The following is a 27,987-nucleotide window of genomic DNA, read 5'->3' on the forward strand; positions in this document are numbered from 1 at the left end:
TCTATCCGAACTCTATGTTTTCGTTGTAGGTTCCACACCACGTCAAAATCGTGTTGCGTTCCCTTGAATATAATTCTGAATGGTCCTTTTGCTTCCTGATGAGAATAAACCTCCACTTTTAACCGTACTAACCCTTTTATGACAGAAAGCAGTGCTGCTGGAGGCCATACGTTCCAATATTTCCTTCAAATTTCAAGTGAGATTTTCAACGGTGTCCAGCATTAATTTTTTAAGCCATTTTTTCCCAAAAATCTAAGACACCATTTCCAAAATCTTACCTGGAATAGCGTTAGAATTTTTCATAAATAGTTTGAAGAAACCTGCTAAAGTGAAAAATAATACACTTACTCACCGAATCTGAGAAAAAAACAAAATAAACATACAAATAAGAGTAAACCTCAACAAAAAAGATAAAAGAAATCCATATACGAACTCTTACATTTTCAAAATTTAAGGTATTATCCTGAAAAGCAAATTATTTAAGTTGATGACTTATTTCTGATTGTACTTATTTCATACATTTTTTATTTTAGTTCCTCCTTCAAAACTTATCGTTTGTTTGTTGTCTTGTCAATTCTTCGAAAGCTTGCTTTGTACAGTAACACCTTTGTTCATAATAATAAACTAATAAAGATCAAAATAAGGCTTTATTCAGAATCTTCATTCAAACACGGATGGAACAATATCTCATACGAATGTGTGTGAAGATTTAAAGACCCTGGTAACCATTGTTTCCAACAGAGTCGGAAGCACGGTCAGGGCAAGGACAATATTCAGCATCCTTTCCAGGTCGGCCCTCAGGTCCTTCTTCTCCCGGTCCCCCATCCGGACCTTGTGGTCCTTGAATTCCAGACGGTCCAGGGGGTCCAACAGGTCCATACGCTCCACGAGGTCCATCGAGCCCATTGGGACCAGGTGATCCGGGAGGCCCAACGTCACCACGTGGTCCTTTTGGTCCTGGTCTACCAATTGGATGCTCCGCGTCACGACCTTTTTCTCCTGGAGCACCCGGCTCTCCCATATTTCCAATTGGTCCTGGCGCTCCCTGCTCTCCAGAGTTTCCAGGCAATCCATCTCGTCCTGGGCTTCCATCGTTACCTTTTGGTCCTGGCAGTCCTCGAGGTCCTGGACGTCCAAGTGCTCCAGGCGCTCCAGGTGGTCCACTAGGGCAGAAGAAACAGCCACCGGTGTCTCGTTGAGGTGCAACATCATTTGAATCAAAGCCAGGCTTTCCATCGATACCCGGATAACCTTCGGGACCGGGTTCACCAGAGACTCCTTTTGGTCCTGGAGGTCCAGGTGGACATTTGCTTTCAGCGTTACAGTTACAGCGTGGGCCTCCATTGGGGCCAGGATTCTGCGCAAAAACTGGTGGAGTGGATGGTGGGCTGCCGGATGGAATTGCAGGCGGTCCGTCGGCGGGAGGTTTGTTGACGAGTGCATGATCGTATTGGCGGCGTACTCTTCTTACTGATCCGATACTGATAATATCTTTCCACATATCATCAGTTGATACCTGAAGAAAATTTTTTTAGAGTGAAAATTAGGGAGGGAAAAATTTGTTTGCTGGCTGCGGATTAGATCCTACCTTAAAACTTCCAATCTCCTTCTCTAGCTCTATCCAGAATTCAGCCACATCCGAATAAATTGAGAACATAGCCAGAAGACATGCGGCCAATGTCACCGCAGATACCGTGGAGGCGATGAAGGTCGCCGTATGGACTTTCATCCTTTGGAATTAGGATGGGAATTTCTGAGAACAGTTGGAGAGACGGGCGTGGGATGGAAGAGACGAGTTGCGAGGCAATGCATAGCCGTCGCCGATTTTTATAGCGGGCAAGTGGGTCATTCTCGGTACGGTTGAAGTTTCGGTTTTCGTTTTGTTAGCAGATAGAGCGAGCGAGCACAGTGCGTCCGAAAGTGAACTCGATTAGCATACGATTGAAACTGGACGTGAAGAAATCGGATTCTGTAGCGCACCGAAGATGAAGGAAATGTCCGATGATTCAGTTAGATCTACCCTCGAACATTATTTGATTTATTTGAAGGGGAATTTGTTGGAACGTAATATCGATAAAGCTGAGTGCTAATTAGATTACGGCGAAGAATTCCCAGATCCACGTTTTTCTTTTTCGGGAAGAGACCAATACATAACGCAGTTTTTCCAGCATATTACGGCTATTATCCTCTTTGGAGGAAAAGCGATTTCGGTCTAGAAGCAAGGAAGCGAGACATTTTTCAACTGTATCGTATTGAAATCCAAGTGTTACAGTACCTCGTGTGGCCAAACATGTTCTTATTTTACATTTCCTGAAGAAAATACGCATTCGCCACATCGATTTTAAGCGTAGCCTAAAAAATAGAAATTTCTCTCACCTCTCTAATCCTGAGAAGGTCGTTTTCTTATTCTTTTTTTTTCTGGAAAAAGTAGGTTAAACGTTCGTTACCGTTACGGCAACGTTCAACACAACCAGTTCTTCCTCTCAAAACAAAAAAGAAACTCTGCGATTTTTCAAGAAAAAGTTGTAAAATAAGAATTATAATAATTATAATAATAAGTATGGAACATTTCCAGAAATATTATTAACTTTACAACTATTTTACTGTCATGATCATTTAGCCCAAGAATCCTGGAACCTACTTAGGTTTTCCTTTAAACCCCAAGCGATTGAACTTTCACTATCACCGTCCTTCGTGAGATGGGTTTTTACGGATTCATGTATCTTTGACAACACACACTGACGACGTGAAAAAGAAAATCCAGACGGCAGATATGGTTCTTTTTCAGGATCAATGCACGAAAATATGCAACTTAATTTCGTTTCCACCTGGTGGAATACACATGCGTTAGCTATCGCTATTGCCTGAGCAAATGTAAGGACCGTCAACGACATGTGGAATTTTTCATTTAGAGGAATCACCCCACGAATCTGGGATGGTACGGGTTTCAGGATGGTTAGATAGATTATGGGGAGGAGGGTAATTCCGTCCATTTCTTCCTAATTGCCGTAAAAAACGCTCCGGAAGATACGACTTCGGGCATTCCGGGTATTTTCTACAAAGAGCTGTATTGGAGCGCGCCAGCCTTGCGCACGCGTCGCATCTTCCTGGCCGTTTTTTTTATGGCAATTAGGAAGAAATGAGTGCACAACCCATCTGAAACCCGCACTATCCTAGATTCGTGGGATGATGCCTTTAAGGTGTGGATCATCTGCAACCCACGGAAAGGTCTTAGCACTCCTTGCATATCACATCTTAGCACACCTTGCTGGATTTTTTGTTCTCAAAAAGGGAAACGTTTCCAACATTTTTTGAACTCAATTTTAAAAAAACGATAGAGGCTTCTTGATGTGTCCATAAGATCCATAAGACCATCGGAAAAACGCAGAAAAAAACTTCTCTTCCGCGAAGCGGTAGTAAATCTCGAAATTAAACAGAAGCAGCTCCCAAGTAAAGCTTGGGATTTCTCAATGCATCCTTAAATTTTGTGTTGATTTCTGACTGACTGAAAACGAAACTGTTGAAATTGTTAACCGATTTTATTGACTGACGTTTCAAAAAATCGATGGACTATTCGATCAGAGCTAAACCCATCAAAGCACTCCACCCTATTTCCCGATCACTATCGGTGCGATTGAGTCAAATGCACACCTTTGATCTAAGAAGCTTAATAATGATTGCTGACAAATCGATCACAAGGGCAGGAATGATTCGGATCAGAGATACATGCATCTTGCATAGGGAATTGTGGAGGTCCGAAGCCGGACTTTCGGAATCCAAAAACACAAGAATATCAGAAATAAATAAATATATATATATACATACTTTATCCTTTATACGCTTTCGCTTCTTTGAAGGGAACGTACCATGAATGTGACGAGGTGCAGGTCCCGCAGAGAAAAGCTAGATGGGTTGTAGATTGCGGGATCAGGGGTGGTTCAGCTCATCTCTACCTAATTGTCGTAGGAAACTACGTGGAAGACACGGTTTTTCACGACGATTTCAGTTGCAACGCGTTACCCTTGTTCACGCCCGCATCCAACTGGGAAGCGGTCAAAAGCCAGTGAGTTATCCTCGACTGCCTATTCAAGTGAAAATATTGAACAGACAACTGAGGGGACCGTAGCCTGTACAAGGTGGCGCGTTTAACGTACCTTGAAGGAACAAAAGTCGTTTTTTACGAAGACTAAAGAGGAGAGATGACCTCGCAATCTACTACCGTCTACAACCCCTGGTTTTCCCCTGCGAAGCTCATACTGTTTTAGATTCCTGGTATATTGCCTTTAATTAGTGTATGTGGCGCACCCGGTACGACTTTCCCAGCCGGCACCACCTTCTCATACGGCGCTCGGGCTACCTTGCCAATGGCAAAGTATCACAGTGGTTTTCCCGCATTATCCGCATTATATAAAGGCTGACACTGAGCACTCGAGATCTTTTCTTCCCTTTTGTAGTGTGCATTTTTGTGTACTGTTGTATTCGGTCATTCACCATTCACCACCTACAACCGCAATACCACGGCAGGGTATCACAGGGTCCGAACCGCACACCACTACCCATTTGAAGCCGAGAACCACTTACCACATAATCATCTCACATGTCCCGATCGATCTACTTATTCATCTGCTATGTCGTGTATATATTGCTGCTGCCGCTGTGTGTTGGTGTTATAATGGTTTTAATCTGCATGTACCATATAACGCCACTTAAATCCGCATAACATCAGGGTTAGGGCATGGGATCGGAAAGCAGCCCGAAGCCCCAGAAGTGGGAATCAGGAGGAGGAGACCCTAGGCTCAAGCCTGCATGTTTTGGAAGGGGCTAGGCCGCTATGTAGAGGCTAGCCCAACGCGAACCCCTCCGATTCCGTGCTGTCGACTCCGGGTTCCGTTCACCGATGCCTGACGCGGACTCGGGCCACGTTAGTATGCTTTCTTATTTATCGGCACAAAAATGTAATCTATTGTCAGTATAAAAATTAATAAACATGAAATATAAGTAGTGGTACTGGTAGTGGCATGAGAAGATACATGAGAAACAGGTCCGCATGTGGTTGGGGACAGAATACGATTAGCTCACTTAGACAGTCAGCGGTAACAGGCTTAACCGATCAGAAGCGAGACCTTCGTTCAATCGTAGTCGAGTTATCCTTCATAAGTTACCCACCCCATATGGATTTGTAGAGCAAAAAATATCCTTCCATTTTTTTTTGGAATAGGTGCAAGTTTAGTCCCTCGCAAAATCCATCTTCGCTGCTTTTTATTTTCTCTTTTTACTAGGTGCTTATTCAGTACTTTAGCATGCAAATGATCTTATTATGCAACGTATAGTGTTTAATGCCCACACACTTCTTTCGTCGTTCTATCATTTCAGGCGTGTTTCACATCCTTTTAGGATAAAATCACGATCAGAAACGCTAGAATTCAGCTGGAACTCTAGCTCCTCAGTCACTTTTCTACTTGAATGGTAGATTAAGAGTATTTCTGAGTTGTAAGTAATCTTTCAAATTAGTTGTTCTTTTAGAATTATTTTCAATTTCTATTATCATTTATAATTCATACCACCATCCCTCTTATTTAAGGTCTGTGGTATTCACTACATACCCAAGTATATCAATAACTCCGTAAAATACTACGACAATACAAACTGTCAGGAACACCACATTGTGTTGAATTGAAATTCTGCAAAGTATATATAACAAAAAAAAGACGAGTACAGCAAAAATAGAATTCGACGTTGGTAGAGCTGATGTGTAAGCATTAGTCATTATGGAATTCAACTCAAAACGAATTTGTAGAAAGTTATTTGTGGTGAGTTCTTTATACAGGACTTCATTCCAATCAATCTTTTAACGTAGTACAATTCTCAAATAAAAAAAGATAAAGGATAAAGTTTCTGGCGTTAATCAATCCACTTGGAATGCGTCGCCACGTTCACTTCAATTCAGTCGTTTGAGGTTTACGAACGCGTAACTGGCCTATACAATGATTTGCGATTTTGCAGTTGCGGATCTCAGTGTTTGTGTCCTCCCAGACAAGTCTGGTACCAATTTATCGACCCCGGAGGGATGATAGGCTTGGTAAGCACTAGGGCGGATTCGAACCTCCGATCGATCGTGCAGGAAGCGGAACCTCTAACCGCTGCACTACACCCACCCCATTTTCAAAAAAAGATAGCTTTAATAGCCCGAAAAAGTTCATTAAAACTAATTCGTACCTTCTTTTTCTCTGAATCAACTGAGTATTCCTGCCGTAATGTGTATATTCTGTGGTTAAACATTTGTAAAAAAAATTAGAAATAAAAATAAATAAGTTGAAACACTATCCCTCTGAAAGATTCTCTCCCACAACAGTGCTATATAGGAAGGAGTTAATTGATTATATTGAATGATGTCCTAAACCATGTTTTTTTCAGATCGTTGTAATACTTTGCGCACTTTTCCTGGTGAAATTTGAATTACTGAACGGGAGCGGTCACTCTCACTTGTCTACTGAGGAATTTTTCAAATTAATTAATGCAGAATACGGTCCAGCCAGAATACTGTAAGTGACACAAGAAAATTTGTCCTTATTGAGTGTTAGAGAAATGTCTCTCAACTAGCCTCAAACGTAAGCTGGGATTCTTGCCACAAGGCTTCGGTTAGGTGTCCTCTTCAATCATTTCCTTAATCATCTCTATGCGAGAATAGCAAAATACCCTCAATGGATATATGTGGGCCCGACAAGAAATTAAACCATAGAATTTTACCATGCTTAGAACACATGACGCCATGAACGTGCAGCTGTTCACTAGGTTCCAGTAAGTCACGCTTTATAACCTTGCATGGTAGTAGATCAGCAGAAATTAGCGGTCAACCTGTAGGTTCAACCATCATTTATACAACCTACAATAGAAACGTATCTAAAGCTTAAAATGTCGTAGATGTTGCAAATCTACATTTTAATCCAAATAGCAGGGCGTGAAAGGTATGTACATCACCTTAGATTCTGATTTGTGTGTAGTTAAACAACTGATTGGAGACATAATAACAAACAGTTGAGGAGCAAACAACGTCCAAGCCATTGGAAATGCTCCATTGGACATTGTGGTTTCTCTACTTACGATACTTACGTTACATAATAGGCATCTATCCACTTGTAATATTTCCTGGAACTCTTAGGACCTTCTTCAGCGAAATGTAAGTGTGTCGGCTGACTGCAAACACTTTCACAGCAATTTTGCAAGTATACATTCCATATTTCACCGAGGATCTTCTTCAGCAAAGTATAAGTGTAAACTCTGTGTATAAACCCTTTTTTGATGAAAAGTAGAAAAATAACTCATTCTAACTCCAGACAATTTTCTGCATGAAATGTCTTCTCTCTAACTGGAAAATATTAGGGAAATTACCTTCTGCATGCAGAACACTTTTATTTAAATAAAAAGTTACTTTATTTCTATGTTTCTGCGAATATTTTCTACCGGAAGAGAGAAGTCGCATTCGGGTTCGGTATTTCAACGTCACGTTAAGCTCTTCTCATAGTGTATACGTAGCTACAATAAAGTACAGTATTAACTATACGGTAGTTATTTTTGTCGAAGCAACAGCGACACATACTCTATTGAGGACGAATAGTTAAAGGAAGTTTGCGCCATGCGCAGAAAATTCGCTAATTTCTGTTACGTGCATGCGGACAAGCGCCTAAAAATAAGTACCAAAGAGTACTTTCAGGCAAAATTTTAGTTCTTCGTAACTTTCTCTCTCCAAATAAAAAAACTCTTGTATACAATTACAGCTTTGCATTTCTTAGACTTACTCAATGTTAATAATGCATATCACGATTTGTTAAATTTCATATTCTCTATTTCAGCGAAAAATTTCAAATGGAGGATGGAACGTTCCTTTATATTGTGGACATGATCGGATTGGTGAACAAAAAATAAGTTTTCTAAGCAGTGTTACTTTGAATGTACAGTTTAGTTGCCTACGCGTTCCTGCTTAGTCGCTCTTGACTGACTTTCGAGGAAAAAAAAACTAGCGAAATTTCATTTTGTAATCCAATACTGAACTGTTTCGCTTTAATATTCACTGTCGTAGGACTAGAACGATAGTAGATTTCCTGACACAAGCTCCACAATAAAAATACTCAGAATTTTTAGAAAAACAAAACTATGACACCCCATACAATATTCTTCTACTAAAATACTAGGTGGGTATAAAATTAAAGCGCGTTTACAGACATTCATTTCGAAACGCTAAAAGTCGCCTCAAAATCAACTTTATCAATCGACATAAGAACCGTTAGAGAAGGGTGATTCCATCCATTTCTTCCTAATTGCCGTAAAAAACGGCCCGGAAGATGCGGCGCGTGCACAAGGCTGGCGCGCTCCATTCGATTTCGTTGTAAAAAACAGTGCGCCGAAACGCTCGAAGCCATATCTTCCGGGCCGTTTTTACGGGAATTAAGAAGAAATGGATGGAATCACCCCCTTTCCTCAATCTACGATCCCGTATACGAATACTTCACCTGAAATCCGTACCACCTCAGACTCGTGGGGTGATGCCTTTAACGTGTGAGGAAGATTTTTTTCCGAAAAAATTATGCTGAGATAAAGTTTTTTTCGGTTGCTTCTTTTCGCAATAAATCCTCACTCATATCGAACTCGATTCAAATGTATATAACCTGATACCAAGTGAAATCATTTACTGAATGTCCCTTTCTAATGTAAATCTTCAGGCCACTTTTCTTTCAAAGAAACATATTCCTTTCAGGTTTACCGTCCGGAGAGGAATAAGAATCGAACAGAAAAGCAGTGTGCATTCATTGTTTCGCCTTGTGACACCGGCAGGTAAAACAAGAAAGTCTTCCAAAAGGCAAACCATGGCTTACAGTAGCATTAGAAGAACTCACTACATCAACAACACTGTGAAAATTGAAAATTATTGCGTCAAACTAGTATAGTTGGGTCAAAACGACATGAAGTACGGTGAATTTGCGCACGCGCTCGAAGCGGTGGAGGTAGCAGTTGGAACCGAGGTGGGACCATCGCAAAGTGCAGCGATGGGTGGTGCCAGCAAGAATTCGAGTACGCTCCTAACCGCTGCGCTCCACCGCACCGCCTCAAGAGAAGACACGTACGCAATTGCACCGTGCTTCACGTCGTTTTGATCCTACTATACATTAGGGGATAGCCCGCAAGATATTTTCCTCAAATCTAACAAGTTGGCGACAACGTCTGACGTTAGTGTCGGAAATTTATTTTTTCCGTACAAGTCAATTTCCGGTGATGTTGGGAAGCACCATAAGAAAAATTATGAGGACTCATCAAGTATAATTATGATGTCCTGTGATCTATTTTTCGGAATATAGTCCGACAATCCCGTCAGAAAATCGGCACGTAAAAAAGTGTTTGTTTCTCGATGTGGCGGAAATGTGAAAAACCGCTTGGTCGTCAGTGTGATAGAAAGGCACAGCAATAAGAAGGTAGAATCAGTACAGTGAAAAAAGTCTTTTAAGTCTTTGGTTAAGGAAATGTTTGTTAAACGAGATAGCATGCTTCCATATTTCAATTCCTTTGATTTTTTAGAATTTATTTGTGGATTAGGGTGTGATATCTACTCCGCAAAATAGCATTTTCGACACTATTTGTTTTTTACAACCAATAACCGTGTTATAATAATACAGCGACGAGTTAGATTTTTGTACTGTATGCATGGAATAAGACATGAAAAATTTTAGAAAGAACCAAAAAACACTAACCCAAAAACAGACAAAAAAACAACAAGAAACATCGAAAAAAATTAATTCGGGGGAGGGGGGAAGCTGCTGAAAAAAATGGGAAAAACAGCACCGGATAGTATGCCAATAATGGTATGCCAACGAGAAACATCGAGAGATCTAGTGCGAGAGAAAGTTTTAGAAAAGATGAAAGAAATAACACCGGATAGTACATGGACCACTGATTAATTTGTTCAAGCTTTTTTTGTTTAAAAAAACGCGGGTGAAAAAATATGAATCTTCAATCAACTCATAACAATTGTCGTCTCTAATCTGTCATTGAGATCGAAGTTCCCATTTTTGAAGTGCGATGACCAAAGGAATGTGGTCCTCTAAGCACTGTTTCTTCTCTAGATTATAGAGGCCTGGGGTAGTGCCGCTCATCTCTCCCAGCAGCGCGCCACCCTTGCACGCGTAGCGTCCCTCACCGCCTATCGGGGCAGTCGGAATTGATATTCGACGAATCGCAGGGCGGAGGCGGTGCGAGGGGTGGAGCGTTGCAATAGATGGAGTCGTACAAACAGCATTCTGGAGGCAGCTGCTTGCAGTGACGCGGGGAGAGTTGAGCGGAACCACCAAAGTCTCAATAATCTAGGACCGTATACGGATACTCCACCTGAAATCCGCACCACCTCAGAATCGTGGTATGCTGCCTTTAACAGACCAAGATATGGTCAACTGCAAGGATCGCCTTGTTTACTTTGAAGAACGGAAGTTCTGTGGGTTATTGCACTCTTTGAGTTCAACGCGAAAGGAACTCTTCAAACGTCTATAATAAAAATAGTTTCGTACATGTCATAGGTAACAGCATCAGTACTTATAAAGAGATCCAAAAAATAAGCTCAGAACTCCATAAATCCCACTTTATTCGTACAAAATCAGAGCGTTCCCTACGTAGTATCGACACTTCACGTTGGAAAGTTGACAAAACATATCTACCACGGAATGGAGTTCTTCATTATATGGCAGGTAACGTGAAATTTTCATTTCGGTTGATATTTCAAAACCAAAACGCTACACGTTTCCTTCAGAGGCGATATTTTACGCTGATGCAGTTGAATTATCTCGCGACTGTCAAGCTAATGTGCTGTCACTGGGTCTCGGAGGTGGCCAAGTGAATGGTTTTCTACATCAAAACTTTCCCAAGGTGATTTTTATCCTGAATTAAAGGCAGCATACCATGAATTTGACGTAATGAAGGAACCCGCTGATAAAGCTAGAGATGGAGGTGTAGGTTAAAAAAAAAAAACAAGATGGAACAAAGCTCACTAGAATTTCGTGGGTTGGGAGTTGATTCTCCTGCTACAGAAGGTAAGAAATCCTCACGCGAGATCCTTTTCCTAGATTCAGGACGCTACGGTAAATAAATGGATACCAGGATACCGGATCTTCCCTTGATTGTCGTAAAAAAGCAGCGGGTTCGACAGAGTACTTTATAGAGCACTACTCTATGCACACGTTCCAGTTCTCTTAGCAGGGTAATCGTTGGTTTCACTTGAATAGGCTTGTGAGAAAACATCACTAATCCTTTACAGCTCGCACCTGGATGCCACTGATGCACAAGAGTGGCGCGTTGCAACCGAAATCGTCGCAAAAAAAGGACATATTTCACGCCGTTCTTTCGACTATGTATTTAAGATTAGGAAGAGATGAAAGGAACCTCTTCCCCGCGGATTCTCTCATCACATCAGATTCTTGGTATGTTGCCTAAACATATTAGATTAAAAATAATTGTTGTTGTAGTCTTAAACACTTGTAGATGAACATTACTGTGGTAGATATTAGCGCTCAGATGTTACGTATGGCTAAGAAATGGTTCGATTTACAATCAGATGATCATCACAGAGTCATTTTAGATGATGGAGCAAGATTTGTGGAAGAGCAAGCAGCTAAAGGTTTCAGTTTCTCGTTCAAAAAACTTCGAAAAAAAAAGAATAAAAGTTTTTTTAAACGAAAAGATTAGTTTAAAAGTACTTTATTATTTGTCCATGTAGTTTTTTTTTAATGCGAACTCTCATTTTGTACACAATGTCGCCCTTTCTCAACACTTTGTTTGCCAAACTTTATGTTTGAGGCGCTTTTATGTTCACATTGGTGCGGGTGTGGCGCAGTCGGTTAGAGGTCCGGTGTAGCCACACGATCGAGGGTTCGAAACCGCCCTAGTGCAACCCAAGCTTTTCGTCCCTCCGGGGTCGATAAATTGGTGCCAAACTTGTCTGGGAGGATAAAAACATTGACTTGATCATCGGCTGGCCCCAGCAAGTCATTTTAGAAGGTCAACACGCGTTTCAGAAAACCTCAACGATTACGAATTCCAGTGAAACGCGTTAGCGCATCCCAGGTGTTGATACGCCAATGACTCTATCCTTTACCCTATATTCACATTTTCCTAATTTGCAGAACTGACTAACTGGATTTCATCGCTTGCACCGATCCTGAGTGAGCTCACCATGCCAACGTTTATGCAGCCTGCAAACTACTTTAGTATTAGGATCAGAAATGAGCAGAACTCCAACTTGAAATTCCGAAAGTTAGAAGTTTTTTCGGGAATTAAAAGATTTAGAATACCAGAAATGACCGGAATTCGGAGACCAGAACGACCGAAAGTCGGAACCGCACGATTTTATCCCAATGAAGATATTATTATTTAGTAAATAAAGTGAAGAAACTAAGCTAAAATTTACACACATCCAAATTACAGCCTAACATTTACGGGAAAAAATTGCTGTACATCACCGCAGGTTTTTATTGTATATAAAATAGTGTATATTGTTATCGTTATTGTATATAACAAACTTACAACCAGACACTATCTTCTTCAATACAATCGTTCAGGAGTAAAATATGATGCTATTATTCTGGATGCATGTCATTCTGCTCCTCGAACTGGAATAGAACTTATGTGTCCTGTGAAGGTCTTCCTTCAGAAACGTGTCATTAGAAGCATCTCTCAGCTGCTCACCGATGGAGGTAAATTTACGGTAATTTCTTTTAGATTCTACAGTTTTTAAAACGAAAAGGGGAAATAGCGAAGAAGTGAATGAGCTGGCCAGTATTAATTTCTGGCACTTGCAGAAAAAAAACTACGATAGTTCTCACCATCCTCAAGTAACCATCAAAAGCATCACCCCACGAATCTGGGATGGTGCGGATTTCTGGTGGAGCATTCGTGTACGGGATAGTAGATTATGGAGAGGAGGGTGATTCTGTCCACTTCTTCCTAATTGCCGTAAAAAACGGCCCGGAAGATGCGGCGCATGCACAAGGCTGGCGCGCTCCAATCGAACTCCTTGTAGAGAATAGCGCGCCGGAACGCCCGAAGCCGTATCTTCCGGGCCGTTTTTACGGCGATTAGGAAGAAACGGACGGAATCATCTTTCTCCCCATAATCTACGATCTCGCATACGAATACTCCATCTGAAATCCGTACCACCTCAGCTTCGTGCGGTGATGCCCTTAAGCCATAGTATTCAGCTGCCGATATCCTAACAATTTCTAATTTAACATTCGTGAGAAAACCGTGTACATGGCTTTATAAAAGACATATTTCAAATCCGTAAGAATTAATTTAAAAAAAACTTTAGGAATCATTGTTATGAATGCTGCGGCAGCCACAATAGGAAGCGAAGACGTTCGTTCAATGGTAAATATTTTCTCTTTTTCTCTTTAATTCCCTCTTTTTTAACCTATTAATGGCAGAGATGATCAAAAAAAACCCATCTACAAAATAAGCATCAGTTTTAAACATTTACTAAAACAATAAGAGAGCAATATTGTTTTTTCATCAGTACAAAACAGTACAACAGTAGTAACGGGAAAGGACATTTTGCTGAGAAAAAATACGTAACTTCTATGGTTTCTCTATGTTACAAAGGATGTTTCACTCATTTACATCTCATCTGCTTTTCCCCAAAGACTTGGAACGTTTTTCAAAGATTTTGGCGCCGTCTATGATCTGAGTATGTAGCTGTTTTTTTAAGTAGTCCCATGGCGGATCCTCAATATTCAGAGTCCCTTGTAGCAGCTGGAATTCTACCACTTTTTTCCAGTGGAGACTCCATTCTTTGAAAAAAAAGGCTAAAAGTTTATCCTCTTCCTTCTTTTTTTTTTCTTCTCCAATTCACTGAAATGATGCAATAACTTATTGGCTTTGCCAAGTACTCTGGAATGATAGAGGATGGATTTTGGATAGCTGCTCCAGTTCAAAACCAAGGTATCCGTATCACATACGTATTAATTTGTTCTAGTTACGGTATCACTTCCATAAATTCTTCAACTATTGTGGCCATAGGAAATCAGCTGGATTTAATCAGGTGCGTACTTTTTAGTTACGTACAAGTTTTTAGTTAGGTGTTGCAACCTCTGAACGTGTTTCGTGAGAAGTGTTCGGACCTAAAAAAAAAAGAAAATACATGTTTTAGGTATTCTATTGTATGCATCGACGGCCTTCCAAAAATAAGCAAATAAACCTGCTTGCTTTTGTCGGCGAAACTCTTTCGTGAAATAGTTTTTCTACGAAGTTCTCACGATTTGAGCTGTTACTGTTTTCATATGTTTTAAAACATTTTAAAAGCCTTTTTATTCTGTGCTATATCGTTGAATACATTTGTTAATGAATAATAAACAAATAAATAATAAATAATAATAAATAAATGAAAGAAAGTAATCAATAAGTTCAAAGGAAGACGAAAGAAAATGAGGAAAGGAGGTTCTCCAACAAAATTTCAAACCATAATTCAAAGCGTAGATTTTGGAAAAAAAAAGCAAAGGTTTTCCCAGTTAACTGAAGAGGTTTGGAAGTGATCCCCCATTCAATGCGACTTTTATTGATGTCCCGTAATAATTCATTCTTCTGCGTGATAAAGCGCAAGCCGTCACTAGAGTTATGATGTGGGCGAGCAAATCGAAGATACTATGCGGCGACCATCGATTCCAGGCAACTGATTGCGACATTCTTTGCAGAATGCAAGAGCGTAAGATAAAAGCTTGTATCGCGACTCGTTCGCATATAACTCGACGTATTATCATGCCTCAAACATGGAGTTGATACCAATGTGCTACCAGTTCGATATGAGATTGTGTGCTACAAAATAAGTAACTACTAAAGCCATTACTTCACTCTTAACACCTTCCACTCACTATTGGTTAAATGACTGAGGATTGCGGAAGATTCTGCGGGGTTTTGCGTTATCTTGAGGGTGTTGCGACTCGGGGCTGTGTTTCGTACTAGACTAGAGGGGTTCTCTCCGTTGGTCAGTGAACCTGCGCCTTTTCACTTACGCAACCTAGGTACTTCTTGTCTCTGGCCTTAGGCCACCTGTCTTCCACGAATCTTCTCCTGCCCCAGTATTGCAACATTCCATGTTTATTGTATTCTCTATTATTGCATACTACGGCATCTTGTAATAGATGGGAAATCATACGGATGCTACTTAGAGGGGGAAAAGTGTAATGTGAAGCATGCCACCTAGCGCCAACCGCGTGCCACCAAGGCGTACAGCGACGGCGTTGCTTTTCCTGCTACGTTCTGATCCACTAGATGTTTCCCAGCCTACTGCACTTTCCAAGCACGTGTTATATACGTGCGCATTACGTTGATCAATTCGCGACACAATGTAAGACCACTGCGTGCACACAAGACGAATGCAAAGGCGATATTATTACCGAGACATCGAGCCAACTGTATTTCGAAATCATTTCAAAAGGAAACAGAAACAGAACCGAGGCTGGTGAAACCGGTCCCTTTATATAGCTTGGCTCAAGTGGGCGGAACTTTTCAGGAGAATGTAGCCTATTGCGGCAGCTCGCTGGTATGAGCGTTTGGCTACCGGGCGCGGTTATGGAATGCTCCTGGCCAGTCCGTGATCGAGAGGAGCGACAGAGATAAAACACTCTTTGCACTCAGCTAGGCTAACAAACTTGCACTCGTAAGAGTGGGAACCTAGGTGCAACAATTAGAGTTGAATATAGTTTATTTGAATTAGCAATGGTTCACTGTGGCCCCAACATAAACTTCCAAGGGTCAAGCAGACTGTGGAAGCAAACAGGCGGATTCTAATTTTGAAAAAACAAATGTGGAAATAACTTTAGCCTTGAACTAGATTTACAATTTCTGAGGATGCTCAGAGAACTCTATTAATCAAACATCAGAATAAATGAACACTCAACAAAATGTAGCCGTAATTGGAAAACAAAATGAAAAAGGAAAACAGCAATTTTCCAAATATTCCGGAACTTTCTTGACTCCTTCTCAACCACAGAAGCCTGGCCACTTCTAAACGTTGCGCGGCGAGCATACGTGAGCGAGTTCGTGGCTTGACGTTCAACTGAACGTTGACAACCTGGACAACTTGGCAGAATTATGTATGCATTCCTGCATCGCGAACGCTTGAGTCAACATAAGTTCCGCTCATTACCTGCGCGGATTCTCACAAAGAAGACAGGTTTATGAAAATGTCTAACTAGTAGTATAAGCTTATCCTCTCACTCTTTGCTGAATTTTACTAAGAATTTGACCTAACACAACAGAACAAAAAAAGAAACAAAAAAGGCTCCTCTTTGAAAAAAAAATGGTTTTCAGACAAAATAAAATATCATTTTGTTTTTTTCTCTCGTGGAGATATCAGTCCATGTTTATCTCCTTTCAAAATCCATCATCGTAGCTTTCTTTTCTCTTTGATTGTACACGTTTTTTTTTCCTAAACTTCAGTGAACAAATCATCTTATTATGCAGTTTATAACGTCTTCTGCCACGTATTCATTCATGATTCAGTCACAAAAAGCATGTTTTCCATTTCCTTAAGCTGGCACAATCAGAAACTTTGAGTTTGATCTGGCATTCGCCTTGTTCAATCAATTCTTTTATTTAATTCTTGATTTAAAACGCTTTCCACAAATTTTTGATAACATTTTAAATTAGTGTGCGTTCCTTGGCAATATCGCCTTCTAACTCTATTACAGGTTCACTGTAGTGAGTGCCTAACTAGAGACATCAAAATCTCCTTGGAATAGCAGTCACATATACTGGCAGGAGCAAGCATTTTGTGTAAAACTGAGCATTTAGTGGTGTGTAACAAGAATAAAGTCAACCAAAATAGAAGTGGACTTTGGTGGAACTAATGAGAGATCCTTAAAGTCATTATGGTGTTCATTATAAAGCAAATATGTAAATCCTCACTTATGGTGAGTTCCTTCCTCTGTGTTTAATTTTCATGAATGGGATCGGTGGCACTAGTTTCCGTTTCTCTTCACTTCTTTCAATCTAGACTATCGCCGAAAATTTCTGAGTATGGTATTTACTGTTTAAGAGAAGCGAAAGACTATTATAGGGCCGAGAAGCGCCTAAGCGAACAGGCATAAGATCATTCGAATAGATCCTTTATTCATCGTTCGGAAAATAGTGCAACCGTCTGAACGTTAGGCCACTTAATATGACTTCCACCTATGAAACTCATATCCATACTAATATTAAACACAGTTTGAGACGGCTCCGATAGGAGAGAAACCTTAGCAAAATAGAAAATAAGTTTTCTTGAGCTGTAGCCAAGATTGGTATTGATCGTCTTTATTAAGCAACGGCTAACGTTTCGGTGTTATCGCCTTCGTCAGAACCTGGAAAAATCAAAGTCATTAGTGATTTATCCTCTCAAGCGCCTCATCACCCTACAGAAAGCATCCAAACGGTAGGCAAACTCAAAGACAGTCGAACGTGGGACTTTTGATTTTGAATTGAACGATTTTGGAAGTTTTAATCCGAGAGAATGGAGCACAAAGTTAGAGAAAGAAGGATTTCTGGCGTCTCCTTTACTCCAATCAAATAAGATAATAATAAGATTCGCCCAATTAAAGCTCTCCAACCGCAACTTTCTTTGAACACTCTGCATCTCAGAAGCCACAAATCCAGTTTGAGGTAGCATATCACAAAATTGACGATGTTTGGGCTCTGTGGGACAAGCTACAGAGTTGTTGCAGACTACGAGTATGAGTTTGGTCACGCTCAATTCCGCCTAATCATCCTAAAAAAACGGCGTGAGAACCGCATCAGTTTCTTCTTAGGAAGTACATTAGAAATAGGCGCCACCTCCGCACCGCATGTTCCGGTTCTCTCAGCAGCCTGTTCATTGATTCCACTTGAATAGGCTACATAGGAGATATAATCAATTTTCCGCCGCTCTCTCATAGACGCGCATGCGGTGCGGCACGTTCTAACGTAACTCGTAGGAAAAAACGCTGTTTTTCACACCGTTTTAGTTTCACTTCACCGCAATCAGGGGGAATTGAGCGGGCCCACACTCGCAACAATTCATACCTCGAACTCTATTTTTTTGACGCAGGCCCCTACAGTTTCGTAACGTGCTATCTTTCATACAAGTACTAAACACTAAACAACTAATGTAATTATCGGGTAATAGTCATGAGAAAATAGTGACTACAATATCTATTACTTAACCATTGTTAAAAGTTTTCTAATCGTTATTTACACGTCTTATGAAATGTAAAGGCAAAAAAAAAAACGTAGCCAAGTCTTGAAAATCATGCTCACTAATACTAAGATTTACAAGAGGTGAGACATATTAAAAGATTTGGGTAAGATACCGATACTGTATATTTTCAGGCCGTCGTGATAGTTTGCATAATTGTTTGGTTGAAATCCGTCTTTTTCGACTCCCGAGTGCATCTATCCACAGTGGAATTTTTTAACTTAATCAGTGAAACCTACGGCGATTCAAGAGATCTGTGAGTAATATTCTGTTCTTGATAAATGTGAAAAAACTCTGTATATCAATAGTCAAGCGTGCGTTGAGATTCTTTCAACGAGGTTCATGGTTCAGCAAATCCCTTAAAGGAATCCTGATAAGTACAAAAAAAAAACGGAGTGTTAATGCATTAATGAGTGTGTAGGTAAACCAGCAAATAGTTCGTGAGGATTTTTCCTTGCTTAGAAAATTGAATGCAAGAAGAAATCATCAGAACCAGCTGGTTCAGACTTTACAATATTCGTTAGTAGTAGCTGAAACAACCGTTCAACTCATGACTGGAATTACATCGCCCATAACCATGATGTAGTTACGGCTTATGTTCGATCCGAATTTATGCGCTAATAAATTATTTGGCTGGTCGGTAAGAGGTCCGCTGTGGCCGTACGGTCGATAGTTCGAAACCGGCCTGCCAAGCAAGCATTCAATCTCTCCGGTATCAATAAGTTTGCATCAGACTTGTCCGGGAGGATGAAACCACCGACTGTGCACGTCGGCTAGCCTCCCCAAGTCATTGTATAGCCCAACAGGCGTACCAGAAACCTCATTAATTACGAATTGCAGTATAATCCGTTGGCGCATCTCAGGTGGATTGATACGTCACGGCAGAGACTTTATAATTTCAAACTAATTTCAAATAATGAAATTGGTGTGAAGATGAAGGAGATGCAGGTTAAACTAGACGGAAGTCATTAAAATGTCTCCCGTAGGACATTTAGAAATCATATTTACATGTACACGCAATTCTCTTATACTTATTGATTTTCGTTTTACTCACGCTTATCCACATTTCCTCAAATATTCCTGATTTCAGCGAGAAATTTGAAATGGAAGATGGAACGTTCCTCCATATTGTTGATGAGATCGATATGATGAGAAAATAAGTTTTTCAGGGAGTGTTTTTTATTGCATCGGAACTTTTGCTGAATAACTGTTTTTACTGCCAAAAAATTGTGGCAATTATTTAAAGGCATCACCCCACGAATCCAGGAGGTGGCACGGATTTCAGGTGGAGTATTCGTATACGGGATCGTAGACTATGGAGAGAAGGGTGATTCCGTCCATTTCTTCCTAATTGCCGTAAAAAAACGACCCGGAAGATACGGCTTCGAGCGTTCCGGCGCGCTATTTTCTACGAGTTCGATTGGAGCGCGCCAGCCTTGTGCACGCGCCGCATCTTCCGGGCCGTTTTCACGGCAATTAGGAAGAAATGGACGGAATCACCCCCTCTTCATAATCTACGATCCCGTATACGAGTACTGCACGTGAAATCCGTACCATCTCGGATTCGTAGGGTGATGCCTTTAAGAAATGAACGCGGGCGTGAAAATGGTATCTCAATAGGCAGTGTAACAACTAGTAGTCCATATATTCATCAACATTAATAACCATAAACATGAAATGGAGCCTTTAAAATCCCGAAGCAACTCCATTATCCTGACTCCAGACAGGGCGCTCAACCCTCATACCTCAAAAGCTTTGGTTAGAGTTCCGCTTTCATTATCACGTAATTCTAGCTGCCATGCTCTGATTCTCTTAGTTTTCACATTCACCTACGGGCATATCGTCTTTAATTCTGCTTTATTCAACATATTTTCTACTGTATAACATGACATGTATAACGTTGTACAGGTTTACAAACTTTTCAAGACATTTTTTTTGGAACCAACCATGTTTTTTTTTTTTCAGGTTTACAGTTCTAAGGAGAATAGACATCGAAAGTGGAGGAGGCACGCATTCAACGTTTTATCTTATAACGCCAGCAGGTAAATAGGGAAGTTCTATCAGCAACGAAGGTATGCCCTCGAACAGGTTTGATTGTTCAGCAAATTAGAAACGAAGGAAACAAACTAAATTTCAAAGAAAAACAAAAATTTGGAGAATTTTTGGATTTTTTGTGCAGAGCTTTGGCGTAAAAAAAAACGCTTCTTCGGACATCGGAAAAGATGAAAGGAAGAAGTAACGCGTAAGACGAGCCGTACACAGTGAAAATAGAAATCAAACACGTAACAGATGTGAAAGACAGGAAAACGTTCGCTCACCAATTCTTTGCCGGATGTCCATGTCTCGAGACTATCAGCCATATAAAAGTTGGTAAATTGCTGTCGATTTCAACGCAATTCACTCTGACCTGTCGACGACGTTGAGTTCAAAGACGCTGGAAAGAGTTATCGAGGACTACCGTCCCCCATTCAATGCGCATTTCATCCATTCCTCTCACCCACCTGGGGAGCCAAAGCTGAGCAGATATTAAAGGATAAAGTTTTTGGCGTTAATCAATCCGCTTGGGATGCGCCCCACGTTCACTTCTACTCAGAATCGTTTGAGGTTCACGAACGTGTATCTGGCATATACAGTGACTTGCGGTGGCTAGCCGATGTGTCAAGTCAGTGTTTTTATCCTCCCAGACAACTCTAGTACCAATTTATCGACCCCGGAGGGATGAAAGGCTTGGTGAGCACTAGCGCGGATTCGAACCTCCGATCGATCGTGCAGGAAGCGGAACTTTTAACCGTTGCACTACACCCGCCTCGAGCAGATATTAAAGGATGAAAATAGGTCTATTTGTATCATAAATGGCGCTAGCGCTAAGTAAACGGTAATCAGAATAATGAAAACATAACCTTATTATAATACTTTAGTTTTTAAGCTATACAAAACCCCTTTTTTCATACAAATTCAGAACATTCTCCACGTAACATTGACACTTCACGTTGGGAAGTTGACAAAGCGTACCTGTTCCCAACTTCTTACTATCATTATATGGCAGGTGACACATTCTTTTGATATTGGTTCGTTTGTTTAGAAACATTAATACAATCTACTTTTCTTTCCAGAGGTATTATTTTACGCTAATGCAATAGAATTATCTCGTGATAGTAAAGCAAACGTGCTCTCATTGGGTCTCGGAGGTGGTCAACTGAATGGTTTTCTACATCATAACTTCCCCAAGGTGCTATCTCATACAAATGGAAGCTACAAAATATCTGTTGCCTAAGTTCTTATAGCTGTTTGCAGTTAAATATTACTGTAGTAGAACTCAGTGCTCAAATGGTACGTATGGCTAGGAAGTGGTTCAATCTACAAACGGATGACCATCACAGGGTCATAGTAGACGATGGAGTAAGATTTGTTGAAAAAGAAGCCGCCAAAGGTGACTTCTGACCTTCTACAGAAATTCGGCACTTGCATAACTTCCTTTTCTCCTCCATCATCCATATTGCCCGAAGTCACGATCAAACGTTAGATGTGATTTTTCCTTCGGAAGGTTGTGGGGAGGGTGTTGCAAAGGAAGAGGGTCGTAAGGGAGTGTGCGGTGGACAGTAGTGAATTAAGGATTAAATGATAACTAAGACAAAATATTACACAGTATTAGAGGATTACATACATTATAAAGTATTACAAAAAGTGATATTAAATGATTTCATAAAGTACAAAATATTGCATTTAGTTCCAGGCTTAGGACAGTAAGGAAGCGCCAACATTTTGTTTTTATAATGTATGACTTGCTGACGCATGATGACGCAAGTTCGATAACTCGCTGAGTCAAATTTTGCAAATCAGTTAGAAAATTGAAACTACTTCTAAAAAATGAAGAATTTAATTTTTCGTAATTTACAGCAGTTTAAATCTGGATTTATTGAAATTTAGTGACCAAAAACGCTCAGAATCTGTGCACATTGTTAGGTCTGGGAGATCGTGAATAACTTCATCATAAGAGGAACAAAAGAAAAAAAAAGAGAAAACGTAATTTTTTTTTCTTTTGGTCCTCTTATGACGAAGGTATTCGCGATCTTCCGGGCCTAACAATGTGCATAAAACCTAAGCTGTTTTGTTCATTGAATCCCACTTAATCCACTTTTAGACTGCTGTAAACTACACTAAATTAAAGGCATCACCCCACAAATCTGAGGTGGTACGGATTTCAAGTGGAGCATTCGTATACGGGATCGTAGATTAAGGAGAGGAATTCCGTTCATTTCTTCTTAATTGCCGTAAAAAAACGGCCCGGAAGATACAGATTCGACGACAGTTCTGGCGCTAGTTCGACTGGAGCGCGCCAGCCTTGTGTGGCGCCGCATCTTCCAGGCCGTTTTTTACGGCAATTAGGAAGAAATGGACGGAATCACCCTACTCTCCATAATCTACCATTCCTTATAAGAATACTCCACCTGAAATCTGCACCACCTCAGATTCGTGGGATGATGCCTTTAAATCCTTTGTCATTTAGAACTGGTATCAAACTACCAACTCTTTCGGAAAACTTGACTCAGCGGGGTGCCGAACTTGCGTCGTCCCGTTGTCATATTGTAGGAGCAAAATATTGGGTTTTTTTTTTTCGACGTTCCTTTGTACTTCGGCCTATTCACCTGACTCTTCTCCTTTTTCGTAATCAGTATTTGAAGCTATTTCAAAGATATTAGGATAAAAATAGAATAGAATAATAATAAAAATATCTTAACACCAATGTTTCAATATTTCAGCAAATTTGCTTCTTCTGCTACTTGGTATTTCTTCGTTTCTGTCAGCTACCGATCTTCTCATTTCCATTTCGTTCCTCGGCTAATTTTCGATTTTCCTGTTTTTGAAACACATGAAATTTTAATATTTTGAATTGGTAGCAACAGAGAACTGTTGCAGGAATATTGGAGAAGGAGAGGAAGAAAAGGGTAGGATCGTATTCATGAAGGTCGTGTTCCATCACCACCCCTGACCCTAGCCGAAGTTCTTACCATTTATGCCGACTCGCAATTCTCACAAATTCGTCAAACTATTACTCGTACCTCTCAACCAATCTAAATGAAAGAGCAAATTTTCAAACACCTTTGGAATCGAATATAAATCGATTAGTGTGATGAGAATATCTGAAAATACTTTCTTCCTTACTATCATTTAACAGAAGCAGCCAGGTACCCCATTTGCATACACATTTATGGCGTTTCAACTGTTTTCAGGCGCAAAGTATGATGCTCTTATGGTGGATGCGTGTTACGCTAATCCAAGAGAAGAAATAACTATGTGTCCTGTTAGGATTTTCCTTCAGGAACATATCGCAAGAAGTATTTCGCAAGTGATTAGCAGCCGAGGTATGTTTTTGCAGTGCTTTCCCGTATATTTTTAAACCAAGGCAAAGAAAATCATGCTAAAAGTGTCAAATGCCACCGAAATCCTTCAACCTGTGCGCCGCGGTGTTCGTTTCATAAGATCAAAGCAGAGGTAAAAAGGAAAATGTGCGCACTCCAACAGAAGCGTCGCATTCATCCTTTGTTACATTTCAGCGCCAACTTACACAGAGCGACTCCATCTAGGTGAAGCAATAATAGACAAGACGACAGCGATGACTGTAAAAGGCCGCAATATTACTTATGCAAAAATTCTACTTATGCAGAATTACGACCCTACCATCATCCGGTGATGCATCACCGTCGGGGCGCAACACACTTGCTTGCCCCAGGCGATAGTACTGCAATTGCCACAAAGATAGATGAGCAAACCAGAACGACTCTTTCAGCGGTGTAAGCGCGAAGATACCACAAATGTTTTCATTATTATTATTATTATTATTATTATTACTATTATTATTATTACTATTATTATTATTACTATTATTATTATTATTATTATTCGTTTTTTGTATGTAACTACTTAGTATTATACGGAGCCTAAATACGCTAACGTTTTAGTCCACCTCCAGCCGTTTGCATGATCACCCTTCTAGCAAAAGGCGCACGTACGATCACATCGTTCCCCACATTCCCCACTTTGTTTTCGGTATTCCTAGTTTTATCAAAGAAGATCTCTTCAGTTAACTTGTATGGAAACCTCATTGCGATAATCCTGAAGAAAAGAAGAGGCTACGTATTCATCGTCGGCAGTGCCATGAGCATGAACTACAACAGGGTTTTCAACAGGAGGAGCAGTGACTAGAATGTTTGCATCCATGCATTCAGGCGATCCGTAAAGCCTGAAAAATACAGCTTCCTTTAAAAAAAGATAATGATACCATTTCGCTCCTATTAAAAGTGAGGAAGAAATCACCTTCTTTGCTCAAATGCTTCTACTGCGTAAGTGTGAACGCATAATCCTCTTGACTAATACCCAACAGGACAGCTGCATTGTGCCTAGTGTGCGCAAATGCCACAGAGGGCACACAGGACTCCCATCTAAAAAGAACAGTAAGTAAGTACGCAAATTTCGACTCCGTTCCCTGCAACTCATCTCTTTAATCCAATCTCTGGGTGTGCCGTTGACGTTTACTTCAAAGATCACTATACAGCAACTTTCAGAGGCCAGTCAAATTATTATCCTATTTCAAAAACATACAAGTTTAGTCAATCTTTTTTTTAAATGAATTAACAAGTATGGCGTAAATTCTTGTTGTTATGTCCTAATAAGTAAGTAGCTGGTGCTAATAAAAAGGTGATGAAAATAAAACAGCAAAAAGCTAGGAAATTTTAACTAAAGGGACTCTAGAGACTATGAGATTTCATTCAATATTTCAGGAATTCTTATTATGAATGTGGTTTCTATCTCACCGTCTCCAGGAAAACTTGACGAAGCCGTTGCAGTGGTAAGTTTCTATCTCATTCGTTGCCATACCTTAATTAACCGGTCCTCTGTCCTTTGAAAACTTCTTACAAATTCTTGAGAACTAGAATTGAAGACAGTTCCAGCAAAGTAGCGGGTAGCTCTTGATTTGTGGGGAAATTGTTGTAATATAATCAATGGTAAATATCTCTTAGTGCGTGAGGAATGGTGTTATGTACATGTGATTAATATCGAAGAATCTCACTGTTGCATGTTATGTGCAAGGTCTTCAAGCGGAGCATCCTGTACCGGATTATCAGACATTGCGAAGAGACAACGTGCGATGAGCAGGCCAGCATTCGTCTTGGCCGATTAATGATTGGCATGGCGTTCATCATCGGCAGAGTGACCGAAATGTGGCAGCGGTATTCAAAGCCAATCCAATTAGCCTTTTTGGATTTCGAATCCGGTTTCAACTCCTCATCTGAGCCGTTTTCTCAACCACCTCGAAGAATATCGGAAACATTTGTCCAACATACTAAGAAGAGTTTGAAAAGGCGTGGGAGGACAAGAACTTGCTGAAAGCCTATCCTTTACTAGAAGAGTGTAAAAGAGTAAGGGCAAAATGAAAAGATGTTCTCCGATCCTCAACACTGTCGATGGAGTTCCTGTCAGTGAAGCAACCCTTCCAATTTGGAGAAATCACTTCACGATTCGCTTCATCACACCTTGTTGAACCTGCGAGCGCCGTCAGTTAATGAACTCAAGCACGTTGATAGACCGACATATGCGGTTAGGAACCGCCGACCAAGTTTTGGTCTGTCCGGTTTTGCAGGTGCTGTTCTATACCCAAACGAAAACTAGAAAATCTGATGGAGACGACGGGATTAGCGCAGAAATGCTGAAATATCTTCCCCCGTCAGAGTTTCGTGAGGTGGGACTTTCTGTAACAGTGACCAATTCAAGAAACTTGCATCTATATGTCCGTTAAAAATCTAAAAAGATAATTTCTGGCCAGAAAGTATCCTTTTGATAGAAGTGCTGAACAAACGTCTCTGTTATAGGTGCGCAAACTCTACTCCAAATTCTTCAGTTATTGTGCCCCGGCAATAGAAAGTTATTCCAATCGGGTAAGTTCGTTTTATACCTCAGCATTTTGCGGCTGTAGGAGAAAGTTAATTACAAAAAAGTCACAATAGTTTAAAGACTACCCATTCCAGGTATTTTATTGTATGCATCAACAGAGCACCAAAGAGGGAAAGATAGACATACTCGAATTTGTGAAAAACACGTCATAACATTGTACCTCCAACTTATTGCGTTTTCTTTTTTGCTATTGTTCCTCTTATTGTTCAAGCACCTTTTTCCTTGAGTGACTCAACATGTGGAGCATTAATGAATAAGTAGAAATGTGATTTTGAGATCTTAATTCATCCGTAAAGTTAATTAAACATTGGAAATATGAAATGCATGTTTATAAGATGTTTTTGCTTTCTTTCGTGTAAGTTATGACGACTTCTTCCACCCACTTCTCGTAACTGAAGTAAATTGATCTTGCTGCACATACTTGTCATTTATTGTAATTTATTTACATATTTGTTTGTTTGAAAACACTCATAGAGGTATCATAAACAAGAACAAGAAATAACAGAGCTCATTACAATTTTCCCCTATCTTTATGGAGCAAAATTGGCTCTTTTCATGTAGGAGGCTGAGAGATCATTTTCTTGCTGCAAAATGTGAGACATTCCCACGTCAGATCATTTTCGCAAGTCTCGCAAGCTATAACAGAACAATGATTACCAGAATTTGGGTGATCTACTTAACCGAGAATGGACGTGTCTGTCAGGTGCTCTAGTGCTTTAGAGTTCAACCTATGATTCTAATGGGCGAGGAACAAAGAAAGTTCAAAGCATAAAGACTAGATTTCGTACATCTAGCTCCATATTTGAATCTGACCCCATCCGCAGTTGGTTGACTGCTTGCCCGAAAACCAGAAGCATATGAGAATGTGATTTGGGAGTACACAAACTATACGATCTTCTCTTTCATATGGATGAAGTTTTCCACACATTAAAAATGTGTCGCGATCCACCACATTGCCCTAACTCATAGCTTATTATACTCAATTCTTGTAGGGAACATGGAATTTCTCGAGAAACAGTTCAAGACGAAAAGGCTGAACGGCACAACGACTACGTTCTGTGCTGAGAACATCGAACAGGAACGAATGGCTTAATTTGTTGTAGTATGGACTTAAATAATAAATATGCAAACTGTGTGTATTTTGTACGCAGTTATTTGTTGTTGTTTAATGTCTAACGATTCACTGTGATTTTTTAGTGTGCCGATAGCGGGGTCGATCCGGTGATGCATGGTCCGCAAGCAGACTGCGGGGCAGGCAGGATACTGCATCTATCTAAAAGCGCATATGCGCACACGGGAAGCATTCAGTGGCTGGCCGAGAAGAGGTGGCTCCCCTGACTTTGAGCAAGTGCTCCAAAATCAGGTGGATAGATTAGGATAGGCAAGGAAGACGAGGAAGTATGGAGCAACAAATGCAGATTAGCCATCGAGCTGCTGTTGATTGGACCAGACGAATGGTAATCTGGAAAAGCTGCAAGACGACGTGTCATCAGTTGACAACTAGCTCCTCATATGTAACCAAGCATCATTTGTCACTCCACAGTAATCTCAAGCGTCATCCAAACTACTTAGTTCGATTAATCCCAGGCTAAAACAGAGATTCTCAAAGCTCTTCCTAATCCACAAGTTATACCGATGATTGTTATTCTGGCCTATTCGGACAAAGAAACACAAATCGGCTGTGTTGGTCCTGAGAACAAACGGTTTATACCGTACATATGTTTCATTGTGTACCATTACTTCGTGTTACCGTGAGGTATATAACCGGGGTGCAACAATCTACTTTCAGACTACAAGGA

General features: G+C 40.4%; 2 protein-coding genes across 8 annotated transcripts; one reads left to right on the top strand and one right to left on the bottom strand.

The window, feature by feature from the left end:
- Positions 1–709: 709 nt before the first annotated feature.
- Positions 710–1,729, bottom strand: RB195_008540 (uncharacterized protein; the record flags this gene model as incomplete). The annotated part of the gene is made up of 2 exons (XM_013440932.2): positions 710–1,516; positions 1,589–1,729. The coding sequence occupies 2 exons, from the start codon at positions 1,727–1,729 to the stop codon at positions 710–712; spliced, it is 948 nt and encodes a 315-aa protein (XP_013296386.1).
- Positions 1,730–5,768: 4,039 nt separating this feature from the next.
- RB195_008541 (uncharacterized protein) lies at positions 5,769–27,943 on the top strand (the record flags this gene model as incomplete). 7 transcript variants are annotated; one of them, XM_064195093.1, is made up of 15 exons in its annotated part: positions 10,405–10,477; positions 10,560–10,727; positions 10,790–10,905; positions 11,518–11,653; positions 12,594–12,728; positions 13,343–13,401; positions 14,006–14,071; positions 18,373–18,494; positions 20,204–20,280; positions 21,198–21,284; positions 21,352–21,467; positions 21,533–21,668; positions 23,470–23,601; positions 25,018–25,085; positions 27,776–27,943. In XM_064195093.1, the coding sequence occupies 15 exons, from the start codon at positions 10,405–10,407 to the stop codon at positions 27,941–27,943; spliced, it is 1,659 nt and encodes a 552-aa protein (XP_064046241.1). The 7 variants fall into 7 exon arrangements, with proteins under 7 accessions (XP_064046237.1, XP_064046238.1, XP_064046239.1 ...); XM_064195098.1 differs by lacking the exons at positions 10,405–10,477; positions 10,560–10,727; positions 10,790–10,905; ... (3 more) ...; positions 14,006–14,071; positions 27,776–27,943 and adding exons at positions 16,938–16,940; positions 19,329–19,394; positions 26,107–26,172; positions 26,263–26,340; XM_064195095.1 differs by lacking the exons at positions 10,560–10,727; positions 18,373–18,494; positions 20,204–20,280; ... (4 more) ...; positions 25,018–25,085; positions 27,776–27,943 and adding exons at positions 5,769–5,810; positions 6,415–6,542; positions 7,851–7,908; positions 14,180–14,260 and having other exon boundaries at positions 10,354–10,477; positions 10,814–10,905.
- Between the last annotated feature and the right edge of the window lie 44 nt (positions 27,944–27,987).

This window comes from Necator americanus, chromosome III, assembly GCF_031761385.1.
Source record: "Necator americanus strain Aroian chromosome III, whole genome shotgun sequence".
NCBI lineage: Eukaryota > Metazoa > Nematoda > Chromadorea > Rhabditida > Ancylostomatidae > Necator > Necator americanus.